General features: G+C 46.4%; 1 protein-coding gene across 4 annotated transcripts in view; it reads right to left on the minus strand.

Annotated features, from left to right (window-relative positions):
* Positions 1–16643, minus strand: part of FHIP1A (FHF complex subunit HOOK interacting protein 1A) — a 182638-nt gene that overhangs the window by 7035 nt on the left and 158960 nt on the right. For all 4 annotated transcript variants that reach the window (XM_037495819.2, XM_054690049.1, XM_054690048.1 and 1 more), the window contains 4 exons: positions 11713–11903; positions 7476–8600; positions 2145–2323; positions 1670–1808 (listed from right to left, as the gene is read on the minus strand). In XM_037495819.2, the coding sequence (XP_037351716.1) occupies positions 1670–1808; positions 2145–2323; positions 7476–8600; positions 11713–11903 (1634 nt within the window). The remainder of the gene's footprint in view (positions 1–1669; positions 1809–2144; positions 2324–7475; positions 8601–11712; positions 11904–16643) is intronic.

The raw sequence follows: 16643 nt of genomic DNA on the forward strand, positions 1-16643 counted from the left end.
AGACAGATCCACAGTGCCACCCTGGAGGCTGAAGTCACCTCTGGAGGACTGCAGAAATGGCCATTGCTCTTTGCAAGAGGGAGGCTTGCTCCGTTGCAGACTTCTCTAACCAGTGACCGTCTCTGGCCAATGGATGCGGCAGAATTGGCTTTCCAAGCTGGAGCCTCAACAGAAGACTGTGGATGCTCCTGCTGTCACATATGCAAGCCTGCAGCTGTGATGTTGAAGGCCAAGGCTGAGACACACAAACCCCTTCATCCCCACTAACACGAGGAGGGCACCCCAGACGTCCAACCACTGGCTGACGGCAACTCACTCACGAGTCCAGCCAAGACCAGTTGGCCTAGCCCAGCTCAGCAAACACCAGACAGCACATGACTCCCGAGCTCTCCTAAGTGGCTTCCAGTGATGGAGTTTTGCACTGGCTGGTTCTGCTAACTGACACCCTCCCTTACAGCACACTCCTGGTCAGGAGGAGCCCGCCACAGCCCACATGCCTGCGGTGGCAGCCCTGTGGGCCCACAGTCCACCTTCTTCCACAAAAGGTTTTGACTGCACTTTCCAAGGGCCAGGCTTAAACCCCGCCCCTCATCTGCCAGCAAAGCAGGCGCACCTGTGTTTTCAAAAGCTGCCTTGCAGTGGTAAGGGCTCTTCACACCCACAGTCCTATGGCTAGAAAGGACTGAGAGATGAAAAACAAAGCCTTCATTTAAGAGTTGGGGAACATGAGGCCCAGTGAGGCCTCGTGACCAAGATCAAGTAGCCACACAGCGGCAAGGGCAGGCCTTGGCGGTTCTGGGGTCTTTGCAGCTTCCTTTAAAGGTTTAAAAATTGCCCTGAGTCATATTTCTGCCTCTGGCTGTCAGTCCTGTCTCTGATCACAGGCCTTTATTAGCTGAGGACTCAGAGCCCCACTCTCCACACTGCTTACCTGTCACAAAGAAGCCTCATTGTCCGTGAGGAGATAAGGAAAAGCCAGAGTAGCACGGGCATTTCCTAAGTTGGCACCCACCAAAGACAAAGTCACAGCTCAGAAGACAGCTGGTCCTCAAGTTCACCCAACCTGAGCTTAAAGCAGGCAAGGCAGGCCCACTCAGCTTCCTGCTCAGCACCCACCTGCCACCCCCACCCCCCAGACCCCCAGCCTAACGCCTCCAGAGCTGATAAAAAGGCAGCCTCAGGAATCTACAGCTAAGCATAAAGTTTACTTCTTCCAGTCTCAATGAATAATTTTTCCTTCTGAAGTACTAAAACACACTCATTATTGGCCCGAGAGTCTCTGAAAACATAATAAAGAGAACGGATGCTTTCCTCGAGGTAGGGCAGGCCGAAAATTGGCTCAAGGTGTGCACACAAAGCTCCTTCTGCTTCCATGTCGCAGGTACCTAGGCAGCCCTGGCACGGACCTCACCTCGCTCCTTACTGAGCTGCTCTCAGTGAGGCAAAGAAATGCCCCTAAAACCTTCAAACCGGGGCCAGGTCAGGCGTGAGCGGGGCAGTCTCTCTTTAGGTTTAAGGACACTTAAGAAGTTCGTCTCTGTTGGGTCGAAATGAAACTATATTTAGATGTTTTTAGGGCCCAGGAGCCAGTGCAGCATCTGTGAAGCCAAATAAGTAGGCTGGGGAAATGCAGGAGCTGCCGAGGAGACACGGGGGGGACTTGGCTGACCTTTGGTGAGTGACTCAGGGGTCATGTCGGACATGTCCACACGAAAGAGCAGGTACTGCTGGGCTTGTATGAGGAGTCCCGGGAAGTCTCTCTCCACAGACGCAAACTGTTCTATCTTGTTTTTCACAGATGCAAGGACCTGTCAAAAACCACATTAATGAAGTTAATGCTTCACAACAGAATCCCACCCTCGGTTTTCAATGTGTCTCTCAGGTGCAGCCCTCGTTGCAGGAACTTCTATGATACCAGGCATGTGCTCATTTTTAACTGCCTGGGCGTTCTTGGTAGGGCACCCTCGAAACATCAAACTAAATGAAGCTTTGCATTTTCTCTAGAATAATCGAAACAACCAGCGCCATAGGACAGGGCAGGGAAGCAAATGAATTAGAACAGAGAGATTTGTTAAAAAGAACAAAACAAAAAGGGGAAGGAGAAAAGGGGCCAAGAGGTGTGGCCGTGGGCTGGGTGCACGTACCTGATAGAGCGAGCGGACGCTCGGCTGGAAGACCATGTTGGTGTTGAGCAGAAAGGAACGCAGGAGGGGCTGGGGGTAGCTGGCCAGCTGGGTAATGATGCCAATAAGCAGCAAGTTAACATGCAGAGAGTTCTCCAGCATGTTCTCCAGCTTGGACAGAACCACGCTGATGAAGGGGCCTGCAGGAAGAACACAAGGCTTCAGAGCTGGCGGGGCACAAGAGCCTGACTTCCTTGACTAAGGGGACCCTAGAGTCACAGCCACCAAACCAGGACAGGCCTGCCAGGGGCAAGACGCACACAGACATGGCTTCAAAACCAGAACAGAACATGAACGGGTACCATAACCAGCAGAAAAATGTGTATGAGAGCTAATACTTTGACTCCATGGGCAGTTTCAATACTTTGTAGATGATCACAGGCCTTGAAAAGAACAATCAGATGACAAATTAATTTTTTAAATAAAGATATATTTTTCCATAGTTGCTGTATTTCTTGGGGCTGCCGAGGTTGAAAGCATGACACTTGTCATCTCCCGAAACAGGGTTTTGTGCAAATGTTTCAAGCCACAAAAACTTTTGGTAGCTATCCAGGGCTATCAAACACAAACCAACCATGTTTATTGAATAGCAACAGTATGAAAAAGGCCTGTTTACCCCTAAGAAACAAATGACAATGATTCTGTCTTGCCAAATGGCACAGCAAATAGAAGTGAGAGAGATGAGACAGGATGAGGCCAGGGCAACTCGGTGACCACACCGAGATGAGAGACAATTTACAGATGAGAGACAAAGAGGAAAAAGGAAGTCTAGTTTCGGAGATATAATTTGCTGTGTCACAGGTCCCTCTAAAGAGAAAAGCCATATGAGGACAACAGCAGGGCATTAAAAACTTAGGCTAAAAGGAGCTTTGACTAATTTGGGTCACTAGAAAGTTATTATCTTTATGTTTGAGTTCATTAAAGTGGAGGGAAAGCAAGAACATAAATCTGGCATTAATAAAATTACTTGAAGATGTTTTCCATTTTTACGATAAAAGCAGTCCATTAAGCAAAACCGATGAGAATTTTGTATTTCCCCCAGTAGAGCTATTGGTGGTGCCACTAAGCCACAGCGTGTTTGCAACAATAGCTCCTGGCTCTGGATGACTAAACATGGCTTGTGAAGATTTCACCGCAACTAATGAGTTTGACAAAACATACTTCATCACAAGATGCTTCATTGAGAAGCTGCAGTCGTGTGAGAGCGTGAAGCCCTTTGCAAGAAAACAAGTCATCTGTGAGAAATGGGGAAACCAGCCTAAATCTTTTACCCACAGGCAAGTAACAGGGTGATGGCAGCGTTCCTGTCCCTGGGAACACAGAAGATTCCCAGGGAACACCCTGCAAGGGGTCTCTGCGCACAGAAAAGGCACCATGCCCTCCCTCTCCACCTGTGGGTCACTTTCCGGGACCCTGGAGGTCAAGGAAATCTTCAAATGCAGAACTGTGGAGAGTCCTTGCTTACAAAACACAACTGAAGAGCTATCCTGAGACATTGAGAAACTGGACCGAAACCCCACTTGGAAAGCAGCTTTATGGCAGAAATGTCACAGGTCCCTTTTAAGGCATCACGACACAATTTTAGCTTTCTAGGAGAAGGCTGCTGTCCGCACCGCCCCAGCCAGTCCTTCCTAGCCCTCTCCCCTGCAGTCCCTGGTTGGGCATCTACATCCTCCCAGAGGGAGCAGAAGCAGGTGAATCAGTTCATATTTAGGAGGGTCAAGACTCCTGTGAAACATGTGTCCTTAATGTGTTCCTGTGAGCCAACAACTGCCTTCATTGATTGGTTCCAGGCTGGACTTGGCTTCATCCACCATCCTGTAACCACGAAAGTTACTGACCAGGCAGAGGCCAGGGCGGCACTGGCAGTCTATTACTACAAAGGAGGGAAAAACAGCGTGAACCCTACATCCTGCGGAGAGCAAGTATCATCATCTCACTTGAGTAGCAAAATATTAGATCAAGGCCAGTAGACCGTCATTATAATCCACTACTGACTTTCATTATAACTTGTTAGGCATAGGCAATAAAAAATATATATATTAAACCTTAAACCTTTTCAAATTCTTGTTGCCTAGCACTAAAAAAAAAAAAAAAAAAACCTGCTTAGCAAAATGCAGTTGCTAGGGAAACTGGTAAACAGCTGAAAATCAGAAAACTCAGCTGCAATCTGAAAGCCACAGGTGCAGAGAGGGCTGGAGGGGTATTTTTTTTTCCCTTCTTCTAGGAAGATAAATTCCCCACCCATAAAATAATTAATTGTCAGCATGATGAAGACTATCTCCACGGCCTCCCTGTCACTTCCATCCGCTCAAGGGCTCTCCTCCAGCCTGGCTCTCCCCTCCCCTCCTGCTCCGGGACTCCAGCTTCAGTTCAGCCACTTTCACCTTGGAAATACCCTGAGTGTGACCTTCACCTCACCTGCCCTCCCCTGCCAGCACTCCTGAAGTCAGACTCATCATCATTCCCTTGTCAGAAATCCAGTTAGTTTTTTCTATTTTAATAGAGAATAAAATGATTTGAACATTTCTCCCCTCCAAACAGTACAGTACTATCTCCTATAGGAGTATGAAATATAGAAGTGGCCTCCTGCTGCAGGCGGGCCCTATTGGCAGATGCTAGAGTATTCTTCCAGAAATGTTTTATGTGTATAATAAAATATAATTGAATTGTTATTAAAAACACTCATTAATCACTTACAATGTATCAAGAAGGGTTCTAAGCACATTTTCCACCCATGCATTGACTTACTTAAATTCTCAAAACCACCTTATGAAGCATGTTTATTATTTATGCCCAGTTAAAGATGAGGCAAAATGCTAGGTACACATAGATAGTCAATGAGAGTCACAATTTTAATACAGACCATCTGTTCCCAGGACCTCTGTGCTTAACCAACATAATGTCTTGCTTTCCAGGTCAGTGTGTGCGCGTGTGTGTGTGAGTGAGTGAGAGAGAGAGAGAGAGAGAGAGAGAGAGAGAGAGAGAGAGAGTGTAGGGTAAAGAAAATATCAGGCTTTTCTGCCCTTCCACCATCAGGATAGATGACGGATCCTTGTCCTGAATGCATGCCTGATGGCGGGCACCTGGAGTAGGGTGTGGGCATAGGTAGATGGGATTCAGCTGAGCTAAGACTGTGCTTTTAAGGGCGGCATCACGGGGACGCCAGCAGCAGCAGCAGTAGAAGCCGAAGCCGAAAGAGAAGCCAAGAAGCAGCAGAACGAACTCCAGAGAGCTCAGACAAGAGTGAAGACTTGCTGGGGGGCCAGCCTCCCAGCCCCCGACCCAGCACCCCTGCCTGCCATATGCCTGGTGAACCCCAATAAAAGACCTGCAAAAAACCCACTAAGGACTCTGACTCCTCCTTTACCCGGTCTGCATGGGATCAGAAAACCTGCACTGTGGCCAGTCCTGCCTTTACAGAGAGGTTTCCTTAAAAAAAAAAAAAAAGATGACATACTCTACCTTGCTTTTCCACTTAATAATATACAGTCATGTGTCACTAAACTTTAGGGCTACATTCTGCGAAAAGCAGCATGAGGTGATTTTGCCTTTGTGAGAACTTGGCACAGCACAGTTCCCCGCTGGCAGAGACCCCTGCACAGGTGGGCTCTGCAGAAGGACCACCCCGTGGCATTGTCTGCCCGTGGCTGGAAGTTCATCAGGCAGAGCATGACTATTTGCTGCAGATGGCCCCACAAGAGCGCACAGAGAACTCTCTCCTTCATATCAGGGCTGCACGAGACTCCGTCGCCATGGGTGTTATATGAGTGAAACAGTCTCTCGATGCGGATGCTTGGCTTGTTTAGTCTATTATAAACAATGCCGCGATGGACATCTTTGCATACACCTCTTCGTGTGAGTACAGCTGTGAAAACACCCCTAGGAACAGAAGGCGCTGACTCTCTGCCTCAAGCAAGGTGCTGTGGGCTGGGTTACTGCTGTCCTGGTCCCTCTGCACCTCCTTCAGTCCCCAGGATCCTCCTGATCCCCCTCCGCCCCTTGCTTCATCAACTAGGAAGAGCAAGATTATCTAATCTTTTTACTTGTGATTGACTGATTGGATTTTAATTAAAGCCAATTCACACTGAAATGTTATCGCAGCTAGAACCTCAACTCTTAATTGTGGGATTAAAAGTTTTCTCCCTCTTTAAATAAATGTTTGGGCATCAGCAAGTAAATGAAAAAAATAGTGGAGGAGGGTAGGAGAGCGCCCCGAAATCTCATTAAGTCTACCTGGCTGGATGGAACGCTAAAACATCTTCTGCTTCGGCGACCCAAGCAGGTGGCAGCGTGGTTTTTCCTCACCATGCTGCTCCCTGCTTGCGAGGGAAGGACAGGCCTCCCTGGGTTGCTGGGAGCTCCCTGAAATCATTAATAACGAGCCCCAGCCCCCCTCAGTGTCTCATCCATCCTCAGAGGGACAAAAGGAAGGTCAGGAAGGCCAAGGTCACATGACTGGAAGTAGCAGAGCCAGGATTTCCCCACTGGCCTGACTTCAAGGCCACCATCTGACCCTCTGCGGTACCAGCTTCTTGCCACCCCTTCCCTGAGCTTGCCAAATCCTCTGTGCCACTTCCCTCTGCACCAGAATTTGCAGATTGAGATTGCAGATGGGTAATATTTAATAGAGTTTTCTATCACAATTCTTATCCAGCCCATTTGTCTGATAATGCTGCCCTAGCCCATCCTTTGCCACCCTCATGATTTCTGCCTGGCCCAGGGGGAATCGCTGGAACACACCCACTCTTCAGTGGAGTCTGAAGTTCATGTGTGTCTACTCTACTGACATTTGGGTGAAGATACTGTGATTATCTGAAATGAGCTTCCAGGCAAAGGCACAACTCGCCCCAGTAGCCTCTGATGTATGAGCACAACTCTATTTACTCAGAGAGTATTCTGAGCACCTGCTTGATCGGGGGTCAGGGGCCGGGGAGAGAGCAGAGAACAAGCCAACATCTGTGCCCTCGTACAGCATCCATTCAGGGTGGGAGGGGGGACTAATCTGCTCTCAAAATATATCAAAATAAAACACTAAGGAGAAAGATCAATCAGACTAAAGAAACTGAGGCTTTTAAATTAAATGAGATTGGATTTAGTCTGTCCTCTTATTTTATCAAAGACATACCAAGTTACTAAACAGTAAAATTTAACTTCTAATCTGCCGGGGAGGAAAACTGACGCCATTGGGAAAGTCAGCAGTGCCCCTTACCCTCACCTACCTGACTTCCTCTTGCACAAGGTACAAGCGCTTTCACAAGCAGAAATCACAAAGCAACTTAAGAGGGTCACCTGTGAAGGGGGTGCTCTGAGTCCTCACGGGCTGGTGACTGGCAAAGGCAGTCTCGTCTCGCACCCCAAAGGGGGACAGCACGGTCTCCACAGCAGGAGTCTCCACTAAGAAAGAGTCAAAGTCGTCCTCGTCCTCCTCTGGCTCCACCTGCTCCTCACCTTGGCTCTCTTCAACCTCCCCCTCCGGCTCCTCTGCGAAAAGCAAGGGATCGGCAGAGGAGAAATTCTGTTCTGTCAAGCCCTCCGTGCCAGAATCCAGTTCCCTAATGATCTGGTCATACTGAGCAATGAAATCTTCCCCCTCCGGGTCCGTGACCGTGGGGTCTGGCCTGTGCTCTGCCTCGGCGGCGGGGGCGGCCACCTCTGAGGTCCACTCTGGGCCTGCTGCGGGCTCGTCCTCTTGTGTCGGCTCCTCGGACACCTCTTCGAGCAGGTCAGACGTGCCCCTACCGGCTCCCTCCCCTGGATCTGTGTCTGGCGGAGGGCCGGGCAGGGGCTCGTTGTTGGTGGGGGGACGCTCAGGCCGGGTCTGGGCCGGGGAGGCGGGCCTGGCGGCCTCCTCTGGCGGCTTCGGCGTGTCCTCGGCATCCTTCTCGGCACACAGCCTGTACACCATCACGTCGTCCTGAAAGTCAGACTCTTCGATGTAGGAGCCTTTGAAGAGCAGGATGGCGTTCTTCTTCATCTCCTGGATGTGTTTTGGGGGGTCGATGGGCGCGGGCGGGCCGGAGCGCTCCAGGTCGTCGTCAGGCCCGGGGGAGCCCACATCCGCCTCCGAGGAGATGCCCGTGTCGTAGCTGTCGTCCCACTCCAGCTCGGTCGGGCCCTTCTCCTTCCTGGGAGCCGGCGGAGGCCCTGTCTTCCCAGGTTGCTGCTGCGGGAGCCTGAACACAGGGTGGGGGGCAGGGGGGGCACTCTCCTCTGTCAGGCTCTGGAGAAATGTCTCGGGGTCGGGGGCTTCTCCGTCATACAGGGCGGACCAGACGCGGCAGTCCCGCATGCAGCGCAGGATGTTGGTGTGCGCCTCCCAGAGGTACTGCAGGTAGCTGATGTCCAGGGCCCTCCCGTACTCCACGATGCAGGCCGAGGGAGAGAAGGCCTCGGGGAGCAGCTCCTCCGCAGCCCCTGCCACAGGAGAGACACATCAGCAGAAGGAAGGTATGGGGGCAAATGGAGGAGAGAGGGATGGGACCCACCTGCGTCCCGAAGACTCTGGTTAGAGCCAGCTACTTTGGCTCTAATTATATTATTAATTTAATGTAATTATAATATATGTTTTTAATTATTTTAAAAAATTATATAGAATTTATTAACAATATATTGTGAGCCTATAAATTATACATAATAATAAATTATTTGTGGGTGCCTGTTATAAATATGAATGTAAATATTAATATTAATGAATTATTTCTGAATAATTTTTTGAATGGGTAGATTTTAAGAAGGAAAGATTAGAACACAAGTCTACCCTCATAGAAGATACAGAGCCAGGCCCAGCTAGAGTCGACAGGAACAGTCATTAGAGAAAGAAGGCGTAATAAAAGTAGCCTCTCAAGTTGCTGAGAGGATTAAATCAGGGAAAGTAACTAGCATAGTACCTGCCACAGAGTTGGTAATAATTATAAAATTTTCTATGAACACTAAAGAAAAAGGTGTGTGACCCATGAATTGGGGAGCGAAATTTTCTCGAGAAAACTCTGGAATTTTAGAAAAGCCTGTTAGCTCATTCTGTCTTATATAAAGATCACAGTCACCACCAAAATGATCTTTTGAACCCAAGAATGCTCCCCTAGGGTACCAGGAGCCGGCCTCTGACATTAGCGGTTGTTGCAACCATGTAACTGAAGTAGCTGTGAAAACACCTGCGTGGAAGTTTACATTTTCTTTCAGGAAGAGAAAAATAAGCTAGACTAGGAAAAATAGCTGCTAAGGCGTCTGCTAAGTAGCAGTCGAGATCTAATTTGAACACAGCATGGCAGGTATTTTTTCTCCATCTACAGGAGAAGAAATCAGAGATAGAAGGTGGGCGACCCACGCGGCTCCCGCCGACCCCGCCCTTAGTGCCACACCATCTCGACTTTCTGGTCTCGTCACGAAGTCTCTACCAGACGGGGCCAGAATTGAACCTTTAAGAATAGACATTTTCAGGTCCTAAGAACAAACATAATCCATTTTTTATTTCCACTACGAAAAGGTTAGTCTTCTTATCCACTTTAAATAAAAAGACATCCAAACTACTACTAGCGATATTTATTTACCTCTCATTACATGCCAAGCAGTCTTAAGAGCTTTGTATGTTTTAACTCATCCTTGGAACAAGCCTTTGTGGTAGGTACTGTTTTACAGACTAGGGGCAAATGTTTAGAAAGGTTACAAAATTTGCCTAAGAAAGTAACAAACTCCAGATTCTGAATCCAAGCTCATAACCACTGCACAATAAGTGCATTATCTGCCCACCTACCTACCTTCACAGTAATCATTTACACATTAGGATTCATCCACTGTAAGCCAACTTCAGAGGCTCAGAACATGGACTTTGGATCAGAGGCTCTACATGCTACATAACCTTGAACACGTCAATCCCTCTCTTACAGTCTGTTTCTTTAACTATAAGATGGGAATACTGCCTTCTTAAAAGGATTGAATGTGACAGCACAGGGAAAGAACATGGCAATTTATAGACACTCAACAATGGCATTTTTTAGCTTAACTTTTGAATTCTGTGGCAAGATCAGCCACAGAATCATTCTTGAAACAACTTTTAGTTTTTTTTAAAGATTTATTTATTCATGCATACAAGAACCAGGGTACAGAGGATTCACCAGAGACAGAGTGGGGAACAGAACAGGCAGACCGAGGGAAATACACTGCTAAGGGGAGCAGCGGGCGAGGCAGGAGAGGTCTGCCTCGCCATGTGGGATTCTCGCCGGCCAGCAGGGATCGAACCCGCGCTACAGAGGCTGTGGAAAACTTCACAGCACTGCGCTCAACTGCCTGCACCACCAGGGGAGGTTCCCAAATTTTATAATAAATAAAAAAGACAAACTTTCAAATGTTTAAGGAAAAAACCAGTATACCCAACTGGAAAATATATTTAAAACACAGCTTGCTATAAAAAAAAAAAAAAGTGGCACACAAATTATTAATTTCCAAAACCAAGAATCAGTAAGGCAACTTTCATTTCTGAAAATTACACTTACACCAAATGTGCTATATTTCTAAATCTAGTACCCTGGCTCTTAAATATACTTTATCTAAGAGGACTATAGCTGGGTGAACAGAATGACGATGTAGGGGTCTAGGGGGCTAGCAGGTGACAGATTGGACATGCCTGTGCTGGCACCAGGTCTGGCCACTTCCTAGTGCTCCCAGGGCAGCAGAAGTTCTTAAACTGAAATAGCTTCTGACCATTAATAACACACAAATGCCACAGGTGTCGGCTGCCTGCAGAGGGCCAAGGTTGACACAGGGGGTTGTTTAAATTCTACTTGTACCTGGCAGACTTCAGCTGGCAAATAGCACATATGTTTTAAAACACTGTGAAAACACAATACATGAAAACTCCCTCATTGGCTCAACCAAATGTATCGAATACTATTGTCTTATCACCAGTTTTAAGGGTTTATTTTTTTTTTTGGATTTATTTAATCAAGAACTGGGGTACAGTCAGAGGCGCGGAAGGGTGAGAGAATTCACCAGAGACTGAGCAGGGAGCAGAACAGGCAGACGGATCAAAATACACGGCTGATGGGAGCAGCAGGAGAGGTCTGCCACACCATGTGGGAATCTCCCTGGCCGGCCGGGAATTGAAGCCACGCTGCAAAAGCAGCGGACAGCTTCACAGTGTAGTGCTCAACCTGCTGCACCTCCGGGGAGGCCTGCCAATTTGAAGTTTTATAATGACATCTTACTCACAGGCCAGCATCTACACCTGGGCCATTGAAGATTAAAATAAAGGCTAATTCTATCTCAGCTGCAGGCATTGCCACACCCGACAGGAGACATGCTGGTGTGGAGGCCACTAGAGAGACTAGTTAAAGGTCTGGTGGAGCTTCAATGATCACTGATCACAAGTGCCCCTAACTCCTTACCAAACAGGAAAGGATCCCCAACTAGTCATTCACCAAAGAAACAGGACTCAGTACATTCTTCCCTGTCTTCCTACAGGGACACAAGCCCCAAGGAGAGACGGGGTTTGGCACCCCTTGGTTTCAAGGTCACCCTAGCGAGCTCCTACCTGAACCATCATGCTCACACTTGGACCAGAGGATATAATCCCTCTCTTGGTTCCCGAGCGTCAGGGTGATCCCGCTGGAGCAGCAGACAGGGGTCAGGGCGAGCAGCTTGGCTGCGGAAACAGAGTAACAGTCTCTCTCCTTCACAGCCCACCTCTGACTCAGCATCATGTGATTACAGGGGATCAGGTACCTGGAAGGATGAAAAGAGCCGGCATTCAGTCTCCGCAATGTCCGTCCCCGCCCGCCACCCCTCCTAAGCCTAATCAGGACCAGTTGTGGCCAGCAGTTGGCGCATCCTTTTTGGCCAAGGGCTTCTTTCTTCTGACAGCACAAGCCCTCTGCAAAGCATTTACAGATGCTCACAATTTAATCTCCTTCTGCACCTCACTCTCAAACCACCCATCCCACCAAATTCCTTTCTTTTGACCCTATTTAGTTATAGTCCTCTACTTATGCCCATTTATTAGAAAACATGTGTTCCTGTGATGATGCTGGTAGAATTGAATATGAACAGTGTCTGTTATTGAAACAAGTCAACCTTGTCAGCAAAAGTTTTCATTATTGTTCTGAAATAAACTTAAGCATCTTTTAAGCACCTGCAACTGCCCTCTCTGCCTCTGTGCCTTTGCACATACTGTAACCTTCACCAGGAATGCGCTTTCCCCTGTCCCTGCCTGACGGTGTCTTGTCATCCTACAGAGTCCACTTCAGTGTCATCTTCTCTGGACAGCTTCCCGCCATTTCACCCCCACTCTGCTTTCCAGGAAAGCTCCGTTTCCTGGAATCACAATCAATCAGTGTTTGTCTCCTCCATATAATGTGCTCCCAGAGCAAGAACTTCCTTCAGTAGTTTTGTCTCACAGTCCCGTCAGTAGGTACGAAATGCTGGCAGTTGTGCAAAAGGGCAAAGAACCATTCAGTCCACAGTGCAGACCATCTCTGGTGTTCTCATGGGTCACCATGAGGAAATATGGCAGCCAGGGACTCAGGGAGGAGCTACCAGGCCCTATTTCACATGAAACACTGGCTGATGATCAAAAGCACCTTAGTATCATCTTGAGCCTGGAGACAAGAAACTGGCCCACCTTTTCTGACACACTGAGGCACATTCGTGGGCTCCACTGAGTATCCAAACAAAGATGTGGCAAAAGCAATGGAGGTGCCATCGCCAGAGTCAAGTGTCACCTGTGGGTGCAGGAGCCATTTCCAAAAGAGCCAGAGAGCCCATAGGTGAGCAACCACAGAATGTTTTTGTTCTATATTTGACTTTTGGGAAAGAGGCAAGCAGAGGAAAACAGCTATGATTAAGGATTCAGTGAAAAAGATAAAAGCACAATTTTCAGGATGTGTCTTAAGGTCTATAAGGTCGTGTTGATCCAAATGAGGAAAATCTGTGATTCTATTCACACCTGATCTGTAGCAAGAGCCAAGTCAGGGAAGAAAAAAGATTTAATTCTCTTCATGGTACTTTACACTAAGGTCTTCATAACTTTCAAGGTATGAAATGACAACCTTGCACTTAACTTCCTGTACTCAAAAAAAAATTAAACCATTCTTCAAGCGGACTAAGTATCTGGGAAGGAGGTCCTGGTCTCCTCCCACCACCCCCCTCCCCAAATCATAGGCCAGCACATACTCGAAGCCCAAGCTGCTGTTACTCAGATAGGGCACAGCACGCATATCTAGTGGTGGTGTCTATTTTCATAATTTGAGTTGCATGAAAGCCAAAGGTCACAAAAACAAAAAGGAAGGGATGGTGGGGGACAGCAGAAGAGAGGGGCATGTCTGTTCTAATTCTTGGTCCAGGGTGGGAGGCTGTATTGGACTGGAGTAGACACGGATGCTATAGGCAGAAAATGAAAGGGCCCATTCATGACTGTCTCTGTGGGCAGAGATACTTTGGTGACTAAGAATGATGCAGGGGAGAGGCTTTCTCCTCCTGACAGAACACAAAGAAAAGGAGTGGTACTCCAGCACCTCAGTACCCCTGCATTCTCAGGAGGGTTGGGGCCCAGCAGGGAGAGAGAGAGGGTTGGGGCCCAGCAGGGAGAGAGAGAGAGACCGGGCAGCACCAACCAAGGGGTTCAGCAGGCAAGGAGGCTCTGTGGAGTCTGCTGCAGCAGATGTACTGGGGGACTAGCTGTACGAGTTGCTGTATTACGAGCTGTACTATAGCAACTAGCAGTACTAGTTGCTAATGAACACATGTAAGACCCCTCCTGTTGGGCATCCCAGATATAATAGCTGATGCTTTGTAGGGGTCAAGGTCTTGGGTTTGCTGGGTGGAGGGAGGAAGCTAGCAAACCTATCCTATGGCTGTTGATGGGAACCCTTCTGTCCTCAAAGGCTAGGGATTGAGATTACACAAAATTTATTGTATCTTTATTTTGACCACGAGTTTTAAAAATATTTTAAATGCTTCCATGCTTTTATATACATGGGAACTCTACAACTACTTACAGCTCAAACCACGCATATTTCGTGGTTTAAGTTGGTATACACATTTTTCTACTGTTTGAAGTGTTAAAAAAAAAAAAAAAAACAATGGGACATGCTTTCAGTAGAACTAAGAATTTTCTTCTGAGAAAAACAAATAAAGGGAGATCCCCTACAGGTTGTGGAGCGGGTCTATGAATTGAAAATGGAGGAGTCAGTTCTCATAAATAACCCCCCTTGTATTCAAAGCAGCACTTCTACTGTGCCTTGAAAATGAAGGATGACCCCAGAGGGAAGAACAGGAAAACCACACAGTGACCCTCAGTCATTCCATCATTTACAGGGAAAGATTAGGATCAGCAGGAATGTCAGAAGCTTTCCAGATGTCAAATATCCAAGGGAAAGGCTGTCAATAGTAGAAAATCACTTAGGAATTTAGTATAGGTATTTGTCATCAAATTATCTTTTAATTTATATTATGTTTATCCTGTTCAAGAATTTTATTTAAATTATGGAAGCACTACAAATAGAGACCAACAAATACCTGATTTAGGAATCCAGGTTGCTTAAAGCCATCCCACAACAGAGCAGGAAAAAAATATATCACCTGTATCATCCTCCCTTTTTTCATTATTTCCCCAACCCTCTGAAAATCTGGGTCTATTTTCTATCTTCCTGGATACCACTCATTAAAATAAATCATCTTCACTTCTAAAACAATCCAGTGACAACCAATCGATAACAAAGCAAATATATGGCTGACTGTTACACTGACAATAAAAACAAGCAGAAAACAAAACAGGAAAGCACAGTGGAGTAGGCAAAGTGCCTCCTGTGAGATGCTGAGAACCTCAATGGTCACCATGGGCAAAACCCTACAAAGCAACATCAGTAAATTTCAAAAAGCTCATTTGCTTCTCAAAGAACTTCTGGCCATATTTCTCCTGTTCATTCTATCCTGGATTTGCTGGGTTTTTGTTTGTTTGTTTTTGCTCTCCTCCCGACACCTAACCCCCACTCAAGATGGAAATAAATGTTCCTGAAGTGTACTTTTGGAGTAAAACCACCTGACTCTGAGCACAACAGGCAGTTCATTAACCTGACAATGGACCAGCACTTCTGGAAAAAACAAAGAACAATAACAACAACAACAAAAAAAAACAGCCTAACCAGAATTTTCAGAAGTGGCATTCAGGGTATTAAAATTTGCCTAAACTGGGAAGTGCCAGCAACAAGAGGGTGATTTGTCACTGCTCATCAGCACGTCAAGCCAGCCTTTGGCCTATCTGGTATGTGACATCCCTAGAAGTGAAGAATTTCTCCTTGGTTTTCTGCTCACCAAAATAGCTCCCTGTGGGGGCTACCCTATGTCAGCTACTCTTCTGATATTTTGCTAAATAAACATATCAGATACAAATGGATTATGACTTAGAAATGTCGAAGTTTAAAGAGTATTTGGGTTGCAATAAAAATTGACATAATTATTTACTTATCACATAACAAATAACTTCATTAAAAGGGCTCACATAATCCTCATTGCTCTATTGCCTCTGAGATTTACAAGTTGATCATGTACATCTGAATGATTATAGTGGCAACAACTAAAAGGATGGACAATAAATTACATTTACGTCCTTTAAAATAAAGCTTAAATGACTAGAAGAGTAAGAATTTTTCACTGTCCTTGCCTTGGGTACAAATTCTAAGTCAGAGAAGACATTGTTTTCAGTTGTTTAAAATATATTCTCCTTCTTTCCATTGGTGTAATATTTTACAGTGTTTCAAAACATGTTCACAACTATCATCACAGCTAATCCTCCCCCAAACCCTATGAGGTAACAAATTCCAAAACCAGAACATGTCAAGTGAAATCCGTGGTCCACTCTCCCCTGGGGCTCTCACAGAACATGTTCCCTTGTTGTTCTAGCATCACTGTTCATGGCCTTGTTTTCACAATTGCTATCCCCTTATCTCTCTCTGCTGCAAATTTAGTAACTTCTTCAGTCTATCTTCGAGTTCATCATCCTATCTTCATCTGTGTCTTCAACACTAAATACCCCCTACTCATAGTTTTTCATTCTAACAATCACATATTTTTATTTCTTAGAGCTCTAGTTGGTTCTTTTTCAACCCTGCCTCCGATTTTTGCTTGATTATTAAATTACCCATTTTGTTAACACAAAATAAGTTATTGGTGAGGATGCAGAGAAATGGGTGCTCTTGTGCACTGTCACTTGGCATGTAAATGGTGTAGCTGTTACAAAAAAAAACAATTTAAACATAAAATAGAATTACCATATGATCCAGTGATTGCACTTCTGGGTAGACACCAAAAGAACTGAAAGCAGAATCTTAGAGAGGTATTTGTACACCCTTGTTCACAGCAGCCCTATTCACAGTAGCCAAAAAGTGGAGTCAGCCCAAAAGGTCCATGGATAGACAAACACAAGCAGGGTATAAGCAATGGGAAATTATTCAGTGTTGAAAAGAAAGG

This window comes from Talpa occidentalis, unplaced genomic scaffold (genome assembly GCF_014898055.3).
Source record: "Talpa occidentalis isolate TD23 unplaced genomic scaffold, MPIMG_talOcc4v2.1 talOcc4.8, whole genome shotgun sequence".
Lineage (NCBI taxonomy): Eukaryota > Metazoa > Chordata > Mammalia > Eulipotyphla > Talpidae > Talpa > Talpa occidentalis.